Source organism: Eubalaena glacialis, chromosome 11 (assembly GCF_028564815.1).
Source record: "Eubalaena glacialis isolate mEubGla1 chromosome 11, mEubGla1.1.hap2.+ XY, whole genome shotgun sequence".
In the NCBI taxonomy this organism is placed as follows: Eukaryota; Metazoa; Chordata; class Mammalia; order Artiodactyla; family Balaenidae; genus Eubalaena; species Eubalaena glacialis.
Genome location: NC_083726.1, coordinates 28,135,259 through 28,159,368, shown reverse-complemented (window position 1 = coordinate 28,159,368; position 24,110 = coordinate 28,135,259). Strand labels below are relative to the sequence as shown.

At 36.0% G+C, this 24,110-nt stretch overlaps 1 protein-coding gene across 3 annotated transcripts in view; it reads right to left on the bottom strand.

The window, feature by feature from the left end:
* EEA1 (early endosome antigen 1) overlaps positions 1-24,110 on the bottom strand; it is a 125,016-nt gene that overhangs the window by 76,668 nt on the left and 24,238 nt on the right. For all 3 annotated transcript variants that reach the window (XM_061205423.1, XM_061205425.1, XM_061205424.1), the window contains exons 2-5: positions 16,005-16,097; positions 4,173-4,297; positions 332-386; positions 170-235 (exon numbers count right to left, since the gene is read on the bottom strand). In XM_061205423.1, the coding sequence (XP_061061406.1) occupies positions 170-235; positions 332-386; positions 4,173-4,297; positions 16,005-16,097 (339 nt within the window). The remainder of the gene's footprint in view (positions 1-169; positions 236-331; positions 387-4,172; positions 4,298-16,004; positions 16,098-24,110) is intronic.

Genomic DNA, 24,110 nt, shown 5'->3' with positions numbered 1-24,110 from the left:
TTGCATTCATTAGTACTACCAAAGGATATACATGTAGGCTAATACACAGAGAAACAAATTAGGAAGTTATTCATATCAGGCCACCTGTTTACAAAAAAGTATTATGCTTGATTTTCAACAATGAAAATAAACAACTAATAACACACTTCAAGTATTTAAAAGCAATTACTTGCTGCTGCAGCCCTTGAAATTTTTCTAATTCTTTCTTTAATTCTTCTGAGTACCATTTTTCCTCCTAAGAAAAGAAAACGGTTTTTAATTAGCAAATTGTAAAAGATTTTATTTATCTGAAACACTGAAAATAAGCAAGTATAATCATTTTTAGTCTTACCTTAAGTGAAGCCTGTAGGTCTTGGACCTCTTGTCTGAGTAGTGTTATGTCATCTCTAAGCATAAGTTGAAAAAAACAGGAATTAATAGTTAATGTTCTTTAACAAATCATGGCTAGTGACTGCATATTAGTATTCTAATTTTCTCAAGTCTTAAAAAAAAACTATAGATTTTATGTATAGTGGCATATATATATATATAAAATCCTTGGGAAAATAATTTTATTCCTAAAGCACATTGTCTATAAATGGAAGAACATTTTCTCATGGAAATGATAAAACTGACTGTCAGGAACCTGAGCCAAAAGCAAAATATCTCCCATTAATTTACCAGCAATAAGCATCAATGGCTTCCTACTGCAGTTAGTGTAAAATCTAAACTCATTAACAAGGACTATAAAATCTGCACAATCTACTCCTTGCCTTACCACTCTCACCCTCATTACTTTAGCTCTAGCAATTCTGGCTTCTTTTTGTTTCTTGAGTCTGAAATGCTCTTTCCTGTCAAAACCTCACATTCTGTTCACCGTACCTAATTCTCTGTCAGTCTGACAAAGAATGGTGAGCAGACACCTCAAGGCCCTAATGCAGGAAAAAGATTCCATGAGAAAACACATTTAGGATTATTCTTGTGGATATGAGGAACATATCTTCCCCTGTTGGATTATAAACAGCAGAAAAAGGGACTCTCCTTCCTCCACACCACTCCAATGGCTGCCATGGTAGAAGACACAAAACTGAACTGAGCTGATTGGGAATACTCAAGTTAACTGATTCTAGTACAAAGGGAACAGAACGGGATCAGTTCTAATGTTTCAGAAGACCAAGTCCACACCAGCACAAGCATATCAGAAAGTAAAAGATAATGAGACATACTGGTGGGAGAATTATTCTCTAGGATGGGAGTGGGGGTAGAGAACAAATGGACAGAGTCAGCTTCATCTGTGAAACATGGTTAATAATAGAAAAAGAAGGAAACTGCCAACAAAGAAAAATGTAAAAGATGGAGAAATGAGTCCTCTACCTTTGGTAGCCATTCATATGTAAAGAATTAATTCATTATTCAACAGAACTTGTCTATGCCAGACTCTCAAGTTGTTCAGTTTAATGGGGGAAGTAAACATGTAAAGAAGTAAGAGTAACAGACCATCAGTTCTATGATAAAAATAAAAACAGAGGCATAGGGACTTCCCTGGTAGTGCAATGGTTAAGAATCCACCTGCCAATGCAGGGAACACGGGTTCGATCCCTGGTCCGGGAAGATCCCACATGCCGTGGAGCAACTAAGCCCGTGCGCCACAACTACTGAGCCTGCGCTCTAGACCTCGTGAGCCACAACTACTGAGCCCGTGTGCCACAACTACTGAAACCCATGCGCCTACAGTCCATGCTCCGCAACAAGAGAAGCCACCGCAATGAGAAGCCCACGCACCACAACGAAGAGTAGCCCCTGCTCGCTGCAACTAGAGAAAGCCCGCTTGCAGCAACGAAGACCCTATGCAGCCAAAAATAAAATAAATAAATTTATAAAAAAAAAAAAGACAAAGAATACTAGTCTGGCAGCAATGTGGAGAGTTAAGTAGAGAGGTACAAGACATAGGGAGAGAGCCAACTATAAATACTGAAAAATATTTCTGAGTGAGAGATGAGGAAGCCTAAACTAAGCCATAGCAGGGAAGATAAAAAAGGTTATAAGAGCTGTTAAGGAGATAGAATTAACTAAACTTTGTGACAGATCAAATAGGGGAGGGTTAAGTGTGTAAAAATGAGCAAATCCAATTTTCTGGCTTTAGTAACTTGGTGGAAAGATAATGTTGCCATTAACCAGAAGAAGTAACAGTAGGTAAGGAACAGGTTTAGAAGGAAATATAATGAACCCTGTTTTCAAATGTCAACAGGGAGATGTTCCTTTGGAACCTCTAAGAGAAGATACCTAGTAGGCAACTTGGGAGATAATTCTAGGTTGGAGATGTAGTTCAGGAGGAAGTCATGGATATGGATATTACCCCAAGTACATTATATAGAGGAAGGGAGTACATTAAACAGATCAAGAAAGAATTATCACAATGATGTGCTGTCTCAGAAGAGTAGAAGGAAAGAGAGCCAGAAGAACCAAATTTTGCAGACATTGTAATAAATAGTCTACAAAGATGGCTGCCATCAAGTTCTTCCCTTCCTATACACAGAAGCCACTCCTCCACTGAAAGATAGAGCTTACTTCTTGGCCTCTTCAATCTGAGCTGGCCCTCAGATTCCTGAGCAGTCCTGTGGCTACTATGACCAATAAAATATGGCAGAAGTGACATTCTGAAACTTTTTAAGCCAGGCGTTAAGACAACTGGCAGCTTCTGTTTCTTTCCTCTTGTAATGCTCTTTATTAGAACCCAACTGCTGGCCTGTAAGTCCAAGCAGCTGCATAGAGAGGTCCACATGAAGGAGAACTGAGTCCCCTGATATACAGCCCCAGCTGAGCTGACAGCCAGCATCCAGTATCATCTCCCAGCCATGAATGTGAGGTCATTTTGGACCTTCTGGCCTTCCCAGCACCCAACTCTACATAACTTAAAGCAGAACCATCCAGTTAAATAAAAGAATCATGAGAAATAATACAGAGTTACAGTTTTAAACCACTAGGTTTGGGGTGGACTATTACACGGTTATAGATGACCAAAACAGAGGTCAAGTAAAATAAAAACTGAAAATAATCCAGGTTTTTTTTTACTGTTGACCTTTGAAGAAGTATTTTCAGGAGAATGGTAGGGCAAAAACCAGGCTTTAGTGAGCTAAACATTGGATGAAAAGTTAAGAAGCAAGAACACAGGTAGACTATGGATGTTTTTATGTTGAAAGTTCATGTATTGGGCACTAATTCACAGCTGAGAAAGCAACTCTGTTAAACTGACACTAAACATATAAACATTTATATATAAAGTATATATTTTATATCTACCTCCTAACAAATGACAAAAGAACAGTACCCAAAATTATTGACTCATACATAAAAATCCTAAAAAGCACTAATAGTCATGTAAAAGGGAAGATTCATATTTCCCAAAAGCTCTGGTTTTCTCACATATTTTAATAAATTAAAACAACCATATTTTATAGTTCTACATTATCTATCAACCATAATGTGGTCATAATACTTTTCCTTAATGTGGTGTTCTTTATGCTATAACATATAGCATATAACATATAACATAACATATTAACCAACTAAGAGGCTTTTTTTTTTTTTTAAAGAAAAACATGAAAAACAATTTTTTACAAGTAGAATAAAATCAAGTTTTCTTCCTTAGTGGGAATATAAGACAAGAGTCCTTACCAGTAGAAGAAGAAAAGCAAAGTCATACTGTTGAATGCTGTTCCAATTAATTATATTTTAGTTTAATTCTTAAAATGGTCAGGCAAAATTGTCAAGAAGCAGAATGTGTTATGTGTGCTTGCTGTTATATTGGTGATTACAAAAAAAGTTTTTTTAATAATTATTAAATTTAATTCTTTGCTAAATTCATTATTTTATCAACTTACTATAAAATCTTCTAAACAAAGCATATCACTCTTTATTAAGCAGAATTGCTAAATATAATTTAACCTTTTAAAAAATCACAATCTTTATTAAAAATATAAACCTGTGAACCATACTGTAGATGCTGGTATAGATAGTTATTGGTCAAGGATAGGATTGGTTATAACAATAAAAGATAAAGGCTATGCTAAAAGAAGATAGATTTAAATTAAATAATATAAAAACACTACTCTTTTCGAGAACTAAGTATTCATGATTAAACAATGATATCACATGCATTCACTACATTACACTTCAAAACTATTATACTGTACCGCTTCAGAGCCAGAGCTTCCCCTCCATGACTCGAATCATTACCAGCATCGTGGACTGCCTCATAGTGTTTGAAAAGTTCATCAGCGGATCCAAGAGATTTCATACACTGGGGACATATGAAACCCTACAGAAAGAGGTAGAAAAGGTTTCAAAACAGTATTCAGTATTGCAAAATAACCATTTGTATGTTATGAAATACAGTCATATGTATTATTCATACCAATAAGTAAATTGTAATTTACAGTGTTAAGCCCAAATTCTGGTATTGTGCAAAGATACATCACTGCCTATCCTGGTTGCAGCTTACAAAATGTTTTTTAAAACCCTTACAACCATCTTTTAGGTTGAATAAATTAATGGCTAGAGTATAGAATTCTAATCTGAGAAGTTAGTTCTAATCTAGAAGTCTAGTTGAGAAGACTTGCCATCATATCCTCCATCTCTCTAGATATCTCCCTTAGTAAAACAATATCTGCTCCAATCTACTGCACAGAAATAACCAAAATATTAAGAACATGAAGCACTCTGATCATTGAGAAAAAAGGTAATATAAATAACTCATAATTACTCATTGTAGAGTATCTACAATGGTTGAGAAGTATTTTCATCAGTAAATTCCTTGCTAACTTAAGATTAACACTATAAGAGCTTAAAATTAATATATAGTCCCATAAAATATTAAAAACTTATAAATAATCCCAGAATTATTATATAGCTATGGCATACAAAGGTCCTGCAGGTACAGTCCCCCAATGACCTAACCAATCTGATCTCTGGACATCCCTTACTCTATACAACATGCTTCAACTATACTGAAGTACCTACGTTTCCCTGAACACACCACAGTATCTCACATGTTTACGCCTTTGCATATATTGCCTTTTTTCCTCCAGCATTCTCATCATCGGTTTGTCAAGTTTCTACATCCACTATAATGCACAACACAGTGAAGCTTTTAATCTATGTTTCCCTAATGGCTAGTGTAGTGTTTTGAACATACCATATACTTTCTACAGAGTGTACTTATTTAATGAAATATGAATGAACCTGGCAGGGCAGAATTTGGCAAAAAAAAACAGAAGAGCTTGCAGATTATAAAACCTGCCAAAGGATAGACTGAGCTAAGTAATAAGTACTCCGGACACATAAAAACTAAGAATAAACAAATAACTTCTGCTCCTTTGTTGGGTGCTATACAAATAACATACCCTCACATCATTTATGCACATCATATAGCAGAATCAAGGCTCAATGAACATAACATTACCAGACAATGGTATAACAGAAGTATTGATATATATAAAGAACTACAGGAACACAAGAGAAGTATCCAAATCTGCCTGCGGCAGCAGTTAATACTTTCCAAAAAATAAACACACACACACACACACACACACACCCCCCCCAGGTATATATGTATATATACATGTATGTAGACATATGTCTGTATGAGACACTGGAATTAGGTACTGAATAGGAGTTTACTTGTCAGAAATAAAGGCATTCTAAGCAAATGGAGGAGCATGAACAAAGATGTAGGAAGAGGTATGAAACACAGCCATGCTGCATTTGGGAAACAGAGGTATGTTCTGATCACAGAGCCAGAGTGAAGGGCAGGGGCACTACAGGTGAATGAATGCAATGATCTCTTATGAAACTCCTAAAGTAAGCAAAGACAGAAGTACTGAGGATGTGCCTTTGGACATCAGAATAATGCCATTAGGATCCAGAGACATGTGATGCTCAGCACTGTCTTCTGAATGAATGAATGCCCCCAGCCTGTGTGTTAATCTACTTGGTATTATGCTCTTTTTTCAAAGCCATCTATTATCTACCATCATATTTCATAATGGCTCTATATTAAGCTCTATTTGGTATTCTTATAACTTCTGCCCAGTAACTGCTGTACCACACTAGTTAACATGCTTTTAGTGCAACAGCACATAAACCCCTATAATATTTAGCTTGTCATTTCTCTTTCGTGTCTCAGCTTCTGCTAGTAACTAGTAGGCAAATTACAGTGTTACTCAGGGAATCCACATCCCAATTATGCTATTTAATCTTCACAACTTTGGCTTTTTGACCATTGTGTTTACTTCCAGGTTTTGGCTCTAGATACCCAAGGACGCCAAAAAGCTAATGATCCCATTAGGGTATGCCATACTTTCTTAAAGCTTCTAAACATTACCAGGTTAATATTCCAGAAAGAACTGATTCATCCCTAAGAGAAGTTTTAGAAATTCAGTAATACATATTTAGAAATATTCCACCTAAGTAAATTTTCCATGTGATTAGAGCTTGCATGTTTAAATAAAACTTCAATTTTGGGACAATTCTGATGAAAATAATTCTAAAATACATATATGTACTTCCTCACCTACTTAAACAGATGATATTAAACCTTTGTTTAATATCCCAGAAGCATAAATATTAATCACTGAATGGGTGTCTTCCACTCTATTAATTCTGGCAAGTCTCTTTAATTCCTGTACCCACATTCTATAGTTTTTCTTACACACTGTTTTGTCTTTCAACAATCATTTCTAAAAATTATTCCTATGCTATTTCTAGCAATGCTTGCCTGATATGGATAGGAAGGATAGATTAAGGGAAAAAAAGTTTATTAAACCATATCACTCATTTAAAATAAAAGTAAAGGGACTTCCCTGGTGGTCCAGTGGTTAAGAATCCACCTTCCAATGCAGGGGACGCAGTTCGATCCCTGGGCAGGGAACTAAGACCCCACATGCCATGGAGCAACTAAGCCCGCGTGCCACAACTACAGAGCTCATGCGCTCTGGAGCCTGCACGCCACAACTACTGAGCCTGCACGCTACAACGAAAGATCCCACATGCCGCAACTAAGACCCAACGTGGCCAAAAACAAAAATAAATTTTTTTTTTTTTAAAGTAAAATAAGCTCAGAATGAATATCTGAGGATGTCCCGTGAATAGAGTGCATGATCTTTAGTTCATGGGCTTTGTGATACTAATTCTGGATATTAAGAGACTCCTCTATTTTTTGTAAACTATCTTCAAGGGAATTAAGGTTGCTAGATAGATAACTTACAAACAGTAAAACAGCAAACAATAATACACCAAAATAGCCAGCTACATTTTATTTCCCTTAATCATTCCAAATATCTCACCTACTCACTCTCTCTCTCTCTCTCACATACACACACACACACACAGTGTTGACTTAAGATTAAAAGCATTAAATTCCTTACTGTTAGTTTTCAGTTATCTGTAATCCTTTCTCAGATCCACCATAGCTAAGAACTTAACTTAACTTGATACTTATGATACCCTATTGTACCAAGTGTCCTTTCAGTTAAAAGGAAAGTTCTTATTTAACTGACAGGTAGGTAAGATAGTCACTTTTGATTTTGGCTAACCCATAAAGAAAAGTTGACCCATATGTTCTGGAAGAAAAACAACTGATAAAATGCTAAGCAGAGTTCCAAGAATCTTTTATGCCTCTATCTTTGCTCACACTGCCTCCATAGTTTAACTGGTGTCCTCCTATTTGCACTCATTTCCCCACCACCCTAGAGAATGTCTGGTTTAATTGTTCCCCTCTTCAAGTTCTTCTGCAGTTCCCCTCAAGCTGAATCAGACATTGTACTCTTTTTGCAAATATCTATCATAAAAACTTCCTGGCATAGAGACCATATCTTATTTACCTTTTTATCTCCTGTACCTACCAAAATTCCTGGCACATAAGAGGTGCTCTATTAATGTTAAATAAGTGAAAGTTTGGTGAGATCGTTTTCTTATACATCATTAACTCATAGGAAAGAGTAAGTCTGATTTTTTTGTCTTTCATGGTAAAAAAAAAGTTTCATTCTTTTAAAAGATTTGTAAAAGAATTTATTGAAAAGCTACATCTCTCTTTGTTTTTAGAATACTGTAATAATTTTCAAAGGAAGGAGATATATCAAGATCATCTGAGAAATTTTTTCCAGACTAAAAATGGGCAACACTTCCCCTCACTCGCTCCCACTCCCAGCCTTCTGCATACACCAGCCTCACATACTACAGAGAAACATTTGGATGACCCATGATTAATAACAGGTGTATATCATTCTGTCACTTCCAACAGGTCTGGGGAATCAAAACAAAGACTGAACCAGTGGTAGATCCAGACTCTAATGCTGTATATTTTTCCAAATAAAGACAGTAACAGTTCACATGCAAAGTCCTCTTTCTATGTAAGAATAAAGCATCTTAACCTAAAGCATTTTAAAACATTCATTAATAAAACATTAACTACATAATAAAGATATAACTTACAAAGGTTGAAATAAAAAACATTCACTTTATATTTCAAATTTCATGGCAAAATTTATGCAAAAATATAAACTTAAACTTTTATATATGTTTAAAGATTCACAAAAAGACTGCTGCAAACAGTAAGAACAGCCAACTTCCCAAGAGCCTCTTTTCCTTATTAAACCTTCTTAGAGCATGCATAATTAAAGCAATCCACATTCCCTTATAGCAGAAAAAGTTAAGCAACACTGAGGCAAGGAAAAACAAAGCTATTTTGAGCAACCCAAAACCAAGCTGCTAAAACAAAATATTCAGGACCCACAGTAACACTGGAGTCATTAAGAAGTTCCTGTCCTCTTGTCTCATTTTCAGCGTGCACTTTCTGGTAATGCTCCGACAAATCAATAGCAGTTATACATCTTTTCATACATAATGGACAGATGAAACCCTGTGAAATAACAACTTTTAGGAGGATATACACAAAAAGTTATTTATGAAACAAAATAGAAACAATGAAAATAGACATAACAGGAAAATAATAGTATATCTCTTTTTAGTATATGGAAGGGAAATTTTCAAGTAGTAACTGTACAAAAGGTTGAAAGACCTATCCAAAGTAGGACTCTGAAATTAGTTTCCATCCTTATGCTGTAGATTCCCATTGGTCAATTTTATTGAGTAACCAGTTGCTTTAGCTGGAATATTATTATTCTTTTTGTTTATGATACTTTGTCCTTACTTATCTGAGAGCTAGTATTGGCAAGCTAGCTTTTATTTTAGATCAAGAAATGATTGGCAGTTTTAACAAATACTTTTATGTAGATGATGTTCTCAACAAAAAAGTTGTTATGATGAAAGCAATTTTTAGTCTTCACCATATTCCACTAGCCTAAGATCCCATTCTTGCCCATACCCATAATTCCCAGTAAGTTACCCTTCCTTCTAATTTTATGAGCCAAATAAAATCATTTTAAAACAATCTCCCAAATTCCCCATACCTAACAATATATGTATTTTAAAATGTGGGCTGTTACACTGATCTATGGTTTGGGGTTTTGTCAGATAGGAACAGTAAAAGGATAAGAGAATAAAGGAGTTCAGAGTATCAGGGAGAAAGTAAATTAAATGAAGACAGTGGTGAAGGACAATAGGTTACAAAGGTTATAACGTCATGAGTTTTGGTGTCAGAAATAGATGTGGGTTTGAGTCTCAACCAATACTGACTATATGACTTTAAAAAATTCACTTTACCCTGCTAAATGTCAGTTTCCTCATCTATAAAATGGGACTAATATTAGCACCTATTTGTCTAGAGTTATTGTGCAGTATATAAAATGCTTAGTACAGTGCCTGAGACATTATAAGTGCTCAACAAATATTAACTGTCGTTAGATGTATGGTTAGAGAGTAAAGGAAACGAAGCCAAGAAAGGTTGACAGACTAGAAGAAAAAATAAAAATTAAAAATCTAAAATAATCAGCAAGGCCAAAGAAGGTAAGTAGTGAGACTATGAAAGTTTTTGAGAGGATAGTCAGTTGAGGTAAGGAATGCAGAGATATGATTTTAACATGTCAGGTAAAATTATCCTGCCTGATAAGAAGATGGAAGGTACTGCCATGGGCTTGAGTAACTAGAAAAGAAAAGTAATAAAGATCATTGGCACTGATAACATTAAGAACTGGGAGGCTAAGATGTTCCTTGAGTTCCTTGATGTACGTTAGGATCATAGCAAGGAAGAGGAAGACTACAAACAAGGTTCCAAAGTAAGAGGCAAGACAGGGTAGCAGTTAAGAGCTAGTCTTGGGCTTGAATCCTGGATTCACACCACTCTTAGTAGCTTATATTACCTTCAATTTCCTCATCTGTTAAATGAGGTAACAATAACACCTACTCCATATGGGGGAGGGGGTCTCGTGAGAAATAATACATGTTAAGTCCTTATCACAGCATCTGATACAAAGAAAACATTCAATAAATGTTAGCTGTCATTAATATCATTGTTCCTCTTGTTAACAACCCTTTAAGGAGATTAGCCAGGGGATGAAAGTGAGAAACATGAATTCACTTATTTTTTCTTTTTACTGATGAAAGGGTTGTCTTCCAGGCAACCACAGGCCCAAGTATTAAAACTACAGAATAATAATTTTTTTTAAATGCACTGTTGCATTGTTTTTTACCACAATATCTTTATGCTGCCTGCCTCTTTACTCATTTCTTCACTTTAAGTTTCCATATATCATCACTCAGTCATCCGTTCAAAAAGTATTGGGACTTCCCCACTGGTCCAGTCAGTAAGACTCCGGGCTCCCAATGCAGGGGGCCCAGGTTCAACCCCTGGTCAGGGAACTAGATCCCGCACGCGTGCCACAACTAAGAAGTCCTCATGCTGCAACTAAAGATCCCACATGCCACAACTAAAACTGGGGCAGCCATAAATAAATAAATAAATTTTTTAAAAAGTATTTACTGAGTGTGATTACTATGTCATTATGCTATGTTGTTGAGAATGCAATGGTAAAATAAAGCAAAGACCCCATCCTCAATAACCTTGCATGCTTCTTGAAAGAGCTGTAAAAGAAAATACCCCACTAATCAGAAAATCCTACTAGAACTACCTTCAAAATATATTTACAACCTCAGGGCCTCCACTACTGCCTTGATCCAAGCCACCCTCACAGTGTACATGGATCACTGTAAAAGCCTTCTAACAGTCTCTCTGCTTCTATCCTTACCCCATTAACAGCTTTATTTTCCACACAGCAGCTAGAGTGATTCTACAAAAATATAGATAAATTTTGTCCTTTCCCTGATCCAAACTCTCCAATGATTTCCTATCTCACCAAGAGTAAAACACTAAAGTCTGTGCAAAAGCCTATAAGGCCCTACATGAGGTGGGCCTGATTACCTCACTAACCTAACCTCCCCCCATTCACTGTGCTGGAGCCACACTAGCCTCCTGGATGCTTTTTCAATATGCCAGGCATGCTCCCACCTCAGAGACTTGTTCCACATGCCTGCAACATGCTTGCTCCAGAAATCCACATGATTTCTCACTTCATTCAGTTCTTTCTGAGCTACCCCCTCCTCAGAGACATCTTCAGTAGTTGTGGCATGTGAGCCCACGTGCCACAGCTACTGAAGCCCGTGTGCCTAGAGCCTGTGCTCCGCAACAAGAGAAGCCACTGCAATGAGAAGCCCCCGTACCACAACTAGAGAAAGCCCGCGCACAGCAACAAAGACCCAACGCAGCCAAAAATTAAATAAATTAAATAAATTAATTAAAAATAAATAAATAAATTCCACCAGCATAAAGATTTTTTACTATTTCACTCAGTGCCATACCTCCAGCACCGAGAACAGTGTCTGGTGACAATAAATATTTGATAAATAAATGAATCTCAGACTAATAATCATTACCAAAAGGACAGGGAATTCTTTTCCACAGAAGCACGTGGAAGAAGCATCTATCCAACATGTGAGTCAGGAAAGTTTATTGGAAAAATTATCTGTGATGAGACTTGAAGGATAATCAGATGCTAACCAAGAAAAAAGAAAAAGCAAGACTAGGTAAGGCATAGAGATCAGCATATACAAAAGTTCAAAGATAAGAAAAAACTTGGCACACCTTAAAATCAGTTCATTATGCCTGGATCAAAGAACATAAAAAAATATAACCACATATATAAGGTCAATTGATTTCTCACAAAAGTGAAAATTTAATTCAATGGGAAAAGGTAACATTTTCAGCAAATGGTACTGCAACAAGCATGTGGAAAAATGTGGTTTCCATATCCACATGGAAAAAATGAACCTCAACCACTATCTCATACCATATACAATAATTTAAAATAAATCATAGATTTAAATGTACATGCTAAAATGATTTTTTAATTTTTTTAATTCTTCTGTCTTTTTTTTAATTGAAGTATAGTGGATGTACAATATATATGTTACAGTTTACAATATAGTGATTCACAATTTTTAAAGGTTATATTCCATTTATAGTTATTATAAAATATTGGCTATATTCTCTGTGTTGTACAATATATCCTTGTAGCTTGATTTTTTTTTTTTTAATCAGAAGCAAGCATAGGAGGAAGTTTTGCAACCTTGAGGTAGGCAAAAAACTTTGTAGTACCCAAAAAGCAAAAATCATAAAAGAAAAGGCTGACAAACTGCACTTAACCAAAATTTAAAACTTCTTCTCTTTGAAAGACAACATTAACAAAATGAAAAACAAGCCACAGACTGAGAAAAAATATACACATCACATATTTCTGATTGTGGTGTAAGGCCTAAAATTAAGGCCCAATATTTTGTGTTGCCTTGACAACTGGTGAAACTGGGAGGGCTTCAAATGGCCTAACTGCAAGTTCCGCTCCCCACTCTGCTCTCACAGATAAGGAGTTCTAGCCAAACAGCCCTCCTCTTCACAGGCAGCAAGCACAGGGCCTGCTTATCCCTGAGAAGGTTCCCTGCCGGCCCCTGGAATTATTCAAGCAAGCCAATCACATCTCCTTTAGAAACCAGGGGGCACCTTACCTTCCTGATACTACAATGCCTGCCTCTCACAACCCCTGGTTGTTCATTTTGTTCCCAAGTGCAATCCTCATGTGGCCCTGCATGGCACACCGTGTCCTCCTGCTCTGGGCTGTGAGTGTATGTGACTAATAAACTGCTGTTGATCTCATTTGTCTCATTTGTCTAATTATGTGTTTAGCTATTCCCATAAGCCTAGGACAGGAATCCTTCCCTCACTAATCAGATGAATAGGAGGCAATCAAAACATTGACAAAGGATAAAGAACTCTTATAATTCCTTAAAATTCCTTAAAATACTCCAATTTTCAAAATGGTCGGATTTCCAGTTCCAGACGAAATGGAACAGATACACTTCTCTATTCTTCCTGCTAAGTACAGCTGAAATCCAGAGGCATTATATATAAAACAAAACAAAAAGAAAACTCTGAAAGGTAAAGAGAAGAAGGCAGACCAGCTGAGGATCTCAGGAGCCAAGGACTGAGACAGTGGTGAGTACTCTGGGTTTTCTTTTCGTCTCATATATTCTGGACTGGCTGCTGGAGAAGCCAGCTACCTGGAAACTTCAGTGGACACCGACCAAAAAAGCCCCAAGAAAAGTCTGCTCTCCCTAGCCAAATGACTAGGAAAATGAAGGTCTGATTTGGTAATATGCTGGTCATTAGTGTGTTTCAGTGGGTACTAAGGATGGAAGCCAGATTAGAAACGGATAAACAGTGAACAAAGAATTTGCTTCTGCAATGCAATATACTAAATAGTCTGAACAACTGTCCTGATGAGAACAAATGATATGATATCACTTATTACATTATGTATTATACAGATTATATATTTGTTATAGACTGAATGTCTCTGTACCCTCAAAATTCATATGTTGAAATCTTAACCTCCAATGTGATGGGGCCGTTGGGAGATGATTAAGTCATGAGGGTGGAGCCCTAATGAATGGGATTGGTACCTTTATATAATAAAAGAGACCCCAGAGAGCTCTCTTGCCCCTTCTGCCATGTGAGGACAGCCATCTATAAACCAGAAAGGAAGCCCCCATCAGACACAGAATCTGCCAGATCCTTGATCTTGAACATCCCAGCCTCCAGAACTGTGAGAAATAAATGTTTGCTGTTTAATCCTCTCAGTGCTTTTGTTATAATAACCTATACTGACTAAGATACTATTATATATATTATTATACATAATAATATATAAAATATGATATAAATGAGCACTAAAGCAAGGTGTTGCTTTATTTCTGACTATTTTTTAAAAATCCTGCAGACCATGATATTTCAAATCCCCATTTAGATGGATGCTAAGGGCACAATGTTAAAACCTAGAATTTGTTCAATGTGGGAAGCCAACATCAGGGTAAAAGGGAAGATTGAGAGAAAAAGAGAAATTGAGAGAGGTGGGGAGAGATATCAACTGAGACCTTAACAAGTCAATACCTTAACACTGGGCATATGGAAAAAACTATACCCCCTGAGAATTCATAATCACCAATAGCTCTCAATTAGGTTAGAAATTTACACTAGTGGGTAATCTGAAAAATTTCAAGTACCGAACTTAATTTAAGGGAGTCCCAGGTTAGTGGCACCTCTAGAGCAGTATTTGTATGCTGAAGGGAATAATTTGTGGCATAGGTAAAAACCAAAGTTGCATGAGGGAGAGATGAAAAGCTGAGAATGTGAGAGAGAATGGAATCCAGAGCACAAGGGAAAGGACTGAAATCTGACAGGAAAAGAGACCTGTCTTTCGCGTACTAAAGTAATAAAGAGAATAGAGTTGCAAGTATAGTTTTAGGGACAAAATGAGAACATTCATCTTTTCTCAATGGTATAGAAGGTGACGGTGAGAAGGCGGGACTAAGGTAAGACACATGGAAGGTTTGAGGACAAAGAAGAGAGTACAACTATCACAGAGAGTAGAAAAGGGAGCCTAATAAGAAAATATAGCAGGATTATCAGGCACTGCTCATTTACCCACTGGAGATTTTTTTGTTGTTTTTGGTCTGAACGAGGTCAACAATTACTACTAAATTCCTTTCCAAGGTTACAACCTAGCTCTCTGAGCTCATCATATCATAAATACAGTTTGGAATGTTTTCCTTAAAGATATTTACTTAAACTTGCTCTTAATAAAGTTCAACTGATACTTTACTTCTCACTCTCACAGCCTTGTTCGATCTTGTTATGGTTAATATACATATACATGAAGACAGATGGTCAAAAAGAGACAAAACAGAGAAATGAATGGATAGAGAAATACCTAGAAACATACACATAATAGACTCACCAACCAAGAGATGGGAAAGAATAGGGAAAAGGGGACTGGGTAGGTGGTACAGCTGGGCCGAGAAAGGGGCAATTGACAAAAACTGTCAGAGCAGAAATGTGAGTGTGTTGATCTCTTAGGGGCAGTGTTATGGGTGGTTTTTATGTTCTCTTACCTTATCTCCTTTTTCTATAATGAGTATATATTATTTGTTAAAAATAATGATAGTAATGTAGCAACTTCTAAGGCTGACTTCTCAAAAAATTTGAGTTATTTCTTTTTTAGACTTATTTACTTTCTCCATTAATTTTTAATAAGCTATCACAGAAGTTCTTACAGAGTCATAAATGAAGACAACAAATAATATATAAATGTTATAGTTCATATAATTTTTCATTAGCTTAGTCGTTCATGGCAGTACAAACACATAAGTAGATACTAATTAACTGGTAATTCTTTACAGATTTTTAAATCTTCATTAAGTTGAGATGACTTTAACATTAAAGATAAATTGTCAATATTATTTTTCAGTCTTAATATACACTTTCGCAGTCTCACAACTAAGCACTATTATCTATCTACAAGTGAGGTTCAAAAGTTGCATTCCAATTTGTAAGAAAGATTTATGAGCTCTTTCCCTACAAAAGTTTAAATTATCAATTGTTACTCCATATATTTGTTATTTTTCCTTAAATAATATTTTCCTTAAATAAAACAATATTTATTGCCAAATTATTATTTTCATACCTCCGAAGAGCTTTCATTATTGACATCCACTGTGTTTATAGGAGCTGATGATGAATCTAAATCAGAACCTTGAGAGCCAACTCTCCCAGGAGTCTGAAACACAAGCAGAAAGGGGGATAAAATCAAAGTAAATATCAACAATATATTCATAAACTATTTAATAACCTAAACAGTAATCAGGGCTAGCCTTACACATAAAGGTAGATGTCCTCTCAATAATAACAAACAGCACTAGAAGCTATCCTTTATTAAAGACTGACTGGACCTAATACTGTATCAAGATCTCTATCTGCCTTCTCTCAGCTTTACTCTTTTTAAATTAATAACAAGTTTACTTTTGTATATAGTGCTTTATCATCTTCACCTCACTTTTACAGAATATCTTATTTAATCATAATGACATCTCTGAGAGAGACAGGTAAAATGTTATATCCATAGATGAGAAAACAAATTCAAAGCAGCTAAGGGACTTCTCAAGATTCTACTGTTAACAAAAATCAGAAAGAAGCAGAACTAAAATGCTGAAATTCTAATTCCTCTTGCATTTCTCCCCACTACATCAAGTGAACTACAATGATTTGAGGGGAGCTAAAAAGATCAACACAGGCCACATTATCTAGTCACCCATCCATCTAGTACCCATGCCAACCATTACCAATCTGTTTCCAATACTTAATATTCCATCATCAAATATACAGTTTGGAGGGTTAAAGGCCTTTTTTTTTTCTCTCCTGCAACATTTATCATCTAACATTATTATTCATCATACTTAGGTATGACATTAAAGGAACTGGAAATCTAGTAAAATATTGGCTAAAAGACAGATTCAGAGCACAAGAACTGACTCAATAATCCTTATCAAAAACATTTATGGTGCACACTATCATTATTCCCACTTTATACAAGAGAGAATAAAGGTGTAGAAGTTAAGTTACTTGCCCAAAGTCACATGGCTAATAAGTGGAAGAAAGGATTTTAACTTGAGCAGTCTGATACTTAATCACTAACGCATACTACTTGACATCTCCACTGAGATATACCTCAAGCACCCAAGATTGAGAACAAATCGCTAAACATCTGTCTCAAAACATGAACACCCTGTACATCACTTACATATTCAACATAAATGCCAAAGAAGGATGAACTGATACTACTTCAAAATTCATCAATTAAATTAAGGATTATAAAAACTGCATAGAAAAAATGAAATAACATGTGTGTACTATGATTATAATTATGTATAAAAACTAATTATATAAGAAAAGAGATTCAAAGGAAATATCCCAAAATGCAAACAATGATTTCTTTAGCAAGAAACAATTATGGGATTTTTGGTCTTTAGTTTCTCAGTTTTTGTTTTTGCTACATTTTTTTCAGAATTTTAGATTCATAGTTAAATTACTTTTACATTGAGAAATTTTTGATATTAAAAATAATCAGAGTTGTCTAAATTGGATGATCTACGTTCCTATCATATTTTCCCAAAACATAACTCTCTAAAACTTTTTAAACTTATCCAGAGTATGTCTTTATTGTGTTCACTTAACATCCACAACATTCTCATGTTTGAACTATTACATCAGCTACCCTCCTCCAAAAAAACAAAGCAAAATTCTTTCCCAAAATGATATATTTGAGACATGAATTTATAAATAAAAGCCTGCTATCTGAATTAGATGATATACTCATGCATGTGACAAAAAAAGTAACTAAATAGTAAAAAAATTAAAGAGCATTTTAATTATATACTTAATATAAATAACTGTATAAAACTAGAAATTCATTTTTGACTCATCAACATTTCAGAGCTTCACATCATAATGGTTTTTAAAACTACTGACCCCATCCCCAAAAGCACTGGAAACAAAAGCTGTACCTCCCAAGAACTACACTTTCCCCATTTCTGTATCCTAAGTTTTTCCAGAGTCCAGGTGGCTTTTCACCTGAGATTTACCTTGCCTGAGAACAAGCAATTCACAGAAATATCTACATAATCCTATTATCATCACCAAAAATACCCTTCCTTAAATTTGCCTAAAATAATCCTAGTAAACAGACCTAAGTAAGTCCAAGAGGCATGGGGAAAAAAGAAGAAACAATAAAATCATCATGAGATGCTTTTGATGTGCATATTTTACACACATTCCCTCATTCCCTCCAATTGTTGCTAAATTGTCTAAGAACTTCTTTTTCTATTATTAGGCTGCCAGAATCCCATCACTTCAATGAGAAGTGCAATTACAGTAACAATGACCCTGAGGAAACAATATAAAGCATTCTAACATTTACACTTATAAAAAGTTTTACTTTGTAAATACAATGGGATAAGAATAATTTGTGATAAAAACTTAAAATGATAGGGGATAAATATCTTCCAAATTGTGGTTTTTAGGAAAATTATTACATAATTTAGATATCTTTTACAGTGACCAAAAGGTACAAAACACATTCACTTTGTTTATGGTTTCTTCAATAGATATTTATCCATCTCCCATGAAGTACCTAACATTCTATAAAGCTCTGCATGCCAAACGGAGGACACTGGGTATGAGGACAATGTAAGAGAAATAAGGAGCAAGCCTTCAGGTAGACTATACAACTTGGCTGGGGAAACCAAGCTAATGTGTAAAAAAAGAGATAGGAAACAATTTGAAAAAAATTAAATGCTAAAGGGGGGAGCTCTGAATGTGAGCAGAATTCTGAGAAAGAAGAGATCAATGCAAGTTGTGGTAATTGAAAAAAATCTTATTTCTTGAAGTTAAATTTAATTAAATAAAATGACAATCATTCCAAATAGATGAAAAAAATGCACAAGAGCAGACAGGGCAGAAATAAGAACACTGTATTTGATAAAAAAATACATATGTTTGAAATAAAGTAATATACACACAAACAGGTTATTAAATAGGTTAAACTGATAATGTGGAATAGGGTAAGGGATATAAAGCATTGAAATATGCCATGGTAAAGAGAGAGTGTCCACAACTCCAGTCCAGATTGCACTCACAGTTAGCATAGAAACTAAGCTGCCTCAGCTCCAATCAAAGATCAATAGCTGATTAAAATTTTTTTAATGTTAAAATTGTAGACGTATGCTCAAACACAAGGTAAGTATCTCAGTGGACAAAAAATAAAACAAACACACAGAGTATAGAGTTTGGGAACTAAAGTAGATAGAGGCAAACAAGTTCTAATGAGATAACAGGAACCAAAACACCCTACATGTGATAGGTAACAAGAAGCCAGGCCCACTGTGGGAACTCAGAAAGTTGGCCAAAACTACTACCCCCTGCCATAAACAACAATTTTTTAAAGCTGTAAACCCAACAAGCACTGTGTCTGGGCTTGAAGCTTGATCAAAACTTTTCCAGGCCGGGATGAATGGGCATTCCAAGCAAAGCATTATTTACAAAAGTGAAAAATTATGGGAGAGTTCAAGATGGTAGCATAAAAAGATCATGAACTGACCGCCTCCTACAGACATAACAAATATACAACCACATATGGAACAGTTCCCCCAGAAAGGAATTTGAAAACTGAATGAACAGAACCTCCACAACAAAGGGTAAAATAAAAGGACAGCAACGAGATGCATAGGACAGGAGAAGATATGAAAACCACACCTCAGCTTCAGCAATCCACTATTGGGAGGGACCACAAAGGTACGAATCCTTTCCCTGAGGAACGAGGGATTTGAGCACATCAGGCACCCCAACCCCTAGATCTTGCACAAGAGAGATGAGCCTCCAAAACACCTGGTTTTGCAAACCAACGGGAAATATGTCCAGGAAAGCTACTCTTAAAGTAGAATAGAAAACCTGCTCTTAAAGGACTTGCACACAGATTGACTTGACCTGAAAACCAGTGCAAAAACACCAAATTGAAAAGTGCATAAGACCATAGGTGAAGGGGACTCACCTATTAATCTTGAAGCATCTGCTAGAGAGGCAGGAACCAGTTGGAATGCTCCCCACGGGCTGAGTCACTGGCAGGAGCCATTTATGTGATCTCAGGCTACCTTGCTAATACTGGTGCTGGAAGGTACCACTTTGGAATTCTCCACCCAACCTATTAGCACCAGTGGGCACATCCCACCAGGGGTGAGAGAGCACTGCCAACCCCCGCACCTCAGGTGGGCCTCATAGCTGCCCAAGCAACAGCCCCACCCACCAGCACCCCACAGCAGCTGTGGCCCCACAAACTGCATGTAGCCCACATAGGAGACACCCCTTGAGCCCCTGGCTCTGGTGGCTAGATAGGATTGTGCTTCTGAGCCCCATAGGACATCTCCTAAATAAAGCCACTCCTTCAAGACTAAGAGAGATAGCTGATATACCTAATACATAGAAACAAACACAAAGAATTAGGCAACATGAGGAGACAGAGGAAGATATTCCAATCAAAAGAGTAAGTCAGAACCTCAAAAAAAAGAACTAAACAAAACAGAGATAAACAATCTACCTGATAAAAAGTTCAAAGTAATGGTCATAAAGACACTAACCAAACTCAGATGAAGAAAAAATTAGCACAGTGAGAACTTCAGCAGAGATAGAAAATATATGAAAGTACCAAACAGAAGTTATAACTGAACTGAAAAATATGCTAGAGGGGTTCAACAGCAAACTGGGTGAAGTAGAAGAACAAATCAGCCAGCAGGAAGATAAAACAATGGAACTCACCCAGACAGAGCAGAAAATGAAATAAGTATTTTAAAAAGCGAAGACAGGGACTTTCCTGGTGGTCCAGTGGTTAAGAATCCGCCTTCCAAGGCAGGGGACACGGGTTCAATCCCTGGTCAGGGAACTAAGATCCCACATGCCACAGGGCAACTAAGCCCGTGTGCCGCAATCACTGAGCCTGTGCACTCTGGAGCCCATGCACAGCAACTATGGAGCCCACGCACCACAACTAGAGAGAAGCCGGCGCACCACAGCAAAAGATCCCGCATGCCACAACGAAGATCCAGCATGCCACAACTAAGACCCGACGCAGCCAAATAAATAAATATCTTTTAAAAATAATAAATAAAATAAAGATAAAAAATGAAGACACCTTAAGGGAACTTTGGGGCAACATCAAGCAGAATAACATTTGCATTATAGGGGTGCCAGAAAGAAAGAGTGAAAGGGACAGAAAACCTACTTGAAGAAATAGTTGCTGAAAACATCCTTAATCAGGGGAAGGAAACAGACATCCAGGTCCAGGAAGCACAGAGAGTTCCAAATAAGATGAACCCAAAGAGACACACACCAAGACACACTATAATTAAAACAGTAAAAATAAAGGATTAAGAGAGAATCCTAAAAGCAACAAGAGAAAAACAAATTGTTACATACAAGGAAAACCCTATAACTCTACAAGCAGATTTTTCAGCAGAGCCTTTACAGGCCAGAAGGGAGTGGCAGATCATATTCAAAGTGCTGAAAGAAAAAACTTCCAACCAAGAATTCTCTACACAGCAAAGTTATTCAGAATTGAAGAAGAGATCAAGAGTTTCCCAGATGAGCAAAAGCTAAAGGTATTCATCACAACTAAACCGGCCCAACAAGAAATATTAATGGGACTTCTTTAAGCTGAAAAGAAATGGCACTAATTAATAATAAGAAAACATATGAAAGTAAAAATCTCACTGTTAAAGGTAAATGTATGATAAAAGCAGAGGATCAATCACTTATAAAGCAAGCACAAAGGTTAAGAGACAAAAGTACTAAAAATAACTAAAATTACAATAATTAGTTACAGGATGCATAAAATAAAAAGAAGTAAAATGTGTCATCAAAAGTAGGAAACATAGGGAGGGAGTAAAAAGATAAAGCTTTGGAATGATTTCTAATTTAAGTTGCTAGCAACTTAAAACAGGCTACTACTTACATAGAATGTTATAGGTGAACCTCACAGTAACCACAAGGAAAAAACTTATAGTAAATACACAGAAGAAAGTGAGAAAATCTAAACATAACACTAAAAGAAACCACACCAAAACACAAAGGAAAAGAGAGAAGAGAACTACAAAAACAGCCAGAAAACAATTAACAAAATGGCAATAAGCACATACTTATCAATAATTACCTTAAATGTAAATGGACTAAGTTCAATAGTCTTACCTCAAGAAACAAGAAATCCCCAATAAACAATCTAACCTTACACCTAAAGGAACCAGAAAAAGAAGAACAAATGCCAAAATTGGTAGATGGAAGGAAACAATAAAGATCAGAGCAGAAACAGAGACTAAAAAAAGAAAAAAAAACAAGATCAATGAAACTAAAAGCTGATTCTTTGAAAAGATAAATAAAATTGATGAACATTTAGCTAGACTCACCAGGAAAAAAAAAGAGGACTCAAATAAATAAAATCAGAGATGAAAGAGGAGATGTTATAACTAACACCACAGAAATACAAAGGCTCGCTCATGATCTATGAATATACGCCAACAAATTGGACAACCTAAAAGAAACAGAAAATTTTTTAAAAACATACAATCTTCCAAGAATGAATCATGAAGAAATAGAAAAATCTGAATAGATCAATTACTAGTAAGGAGATTGAAACTGTAATCAAAAATCTCCCAACAAATCAAAGCCCAGAGCAGACAGATTTACTGGCGAATTCTACAAAGCATTCAAAGATTTAATACCTTTAGAAGGATTTAATATCCTTCTCAAATTCTTCAAAAAACTGAAAAGAAGGGAAGGCTTCCAAACACATTTTATGAAGCCAGCGTTAACCTGATACCAAAAGCAGACAAGGAGACCACAAAAAAAGAAAATTACAAGCCAATATCACTGATGAACACAGATGCAAAAATCCTCAACAAAATGTTAGCAAACTGAATCCAACAATGCATTAAAAGAAGCATACACCATGATCAAGTGGAATTTATTCCAGGGATGAAAGGATGGTTCAACATCCACAAATCAATCAACATGATACATCACATTAACAAAATGAAGGATAAAAATTTTATGGTCATCTCAATAGATGCAGAAAAAGCATTTGACAAAATTCAACATCAATTTATGATAAAAATTATCAACAAAGTGGGTAGAGAGGAAATATACCTTAACATAATAAAGGCCATATATGACAAATCCACAGCTAGTATCACACTAAACAATGAAAAACTGAAAGCTTTTCCTCTAAGATCAGGAAACAAGACAAGGATGCCCACTATTTTCACTTATTTTCAACATAGCATTGGAAGTCCTAGCCAAAGCAATTAGAAAAAAAAAAAAAAGGAAATAACAGGCTTCCAAATGAGAAAGTAAAACTATCACTATTTGCAGATGACATGATACATACAGAAAACCCTAAAGACTACACACACACAAACACACACACAAAAAATGTCAGTACTAATAATATAATAAATGAATTTAGTGAAGTCACAGGGTACAAAATCAACATACAGAAGTCTGTGGCATTTCCACACCAACAACAAACTATCACAAAGAGAAGTTAAGGGACTTCCCTGGCAGTCCAGTAGTTAGGACTCTGCACTTCCACTGCAGGGGGCACGGGTTTGATCCCTGGTTGGGGAACTAAGATCCCCACATGCCATGGCACGGCCGAAAAAGAAAGAGAAATTAAGAAAACAATCCCATGTATGGCTGCATCAAAAAGAGTAAAATACCTAAGAATAAATTCAACCAAGGAGGTGAAAGACCTGTTACAGTGAAAACTGTAAGACACTGATGAATGAAGTTGAAGACACAACCAAATGGAAAGATATTCTGTGTTCATGGATTGGAGGAATTAATATTGTTAAAATGTCCATACTACCCACAGCAATCTACAGATTCAGTGCAATCCCTATCAAAATTCCAATGGCATATTTCACAGAACTAGAACAAATAATTCTAAAATGTGTATGGAACCACAGAAAAATCCCAAATAGTCAAAATAATCTTGAGAAAGAAGAAAAAAGCTTGGAGGTATCACACTCCCTGATTTCAAACTATACTATAAAGCTACAGTAATAACACAGTATGGTACTGGCACAAAAACAGACACACAGATCAATGAAACACAGAACTGAGAGTCCAAAAATGTAAACCTACGCATATATGACAATTAATTTATGACAAAGGAGCAAAGAACATACCATGG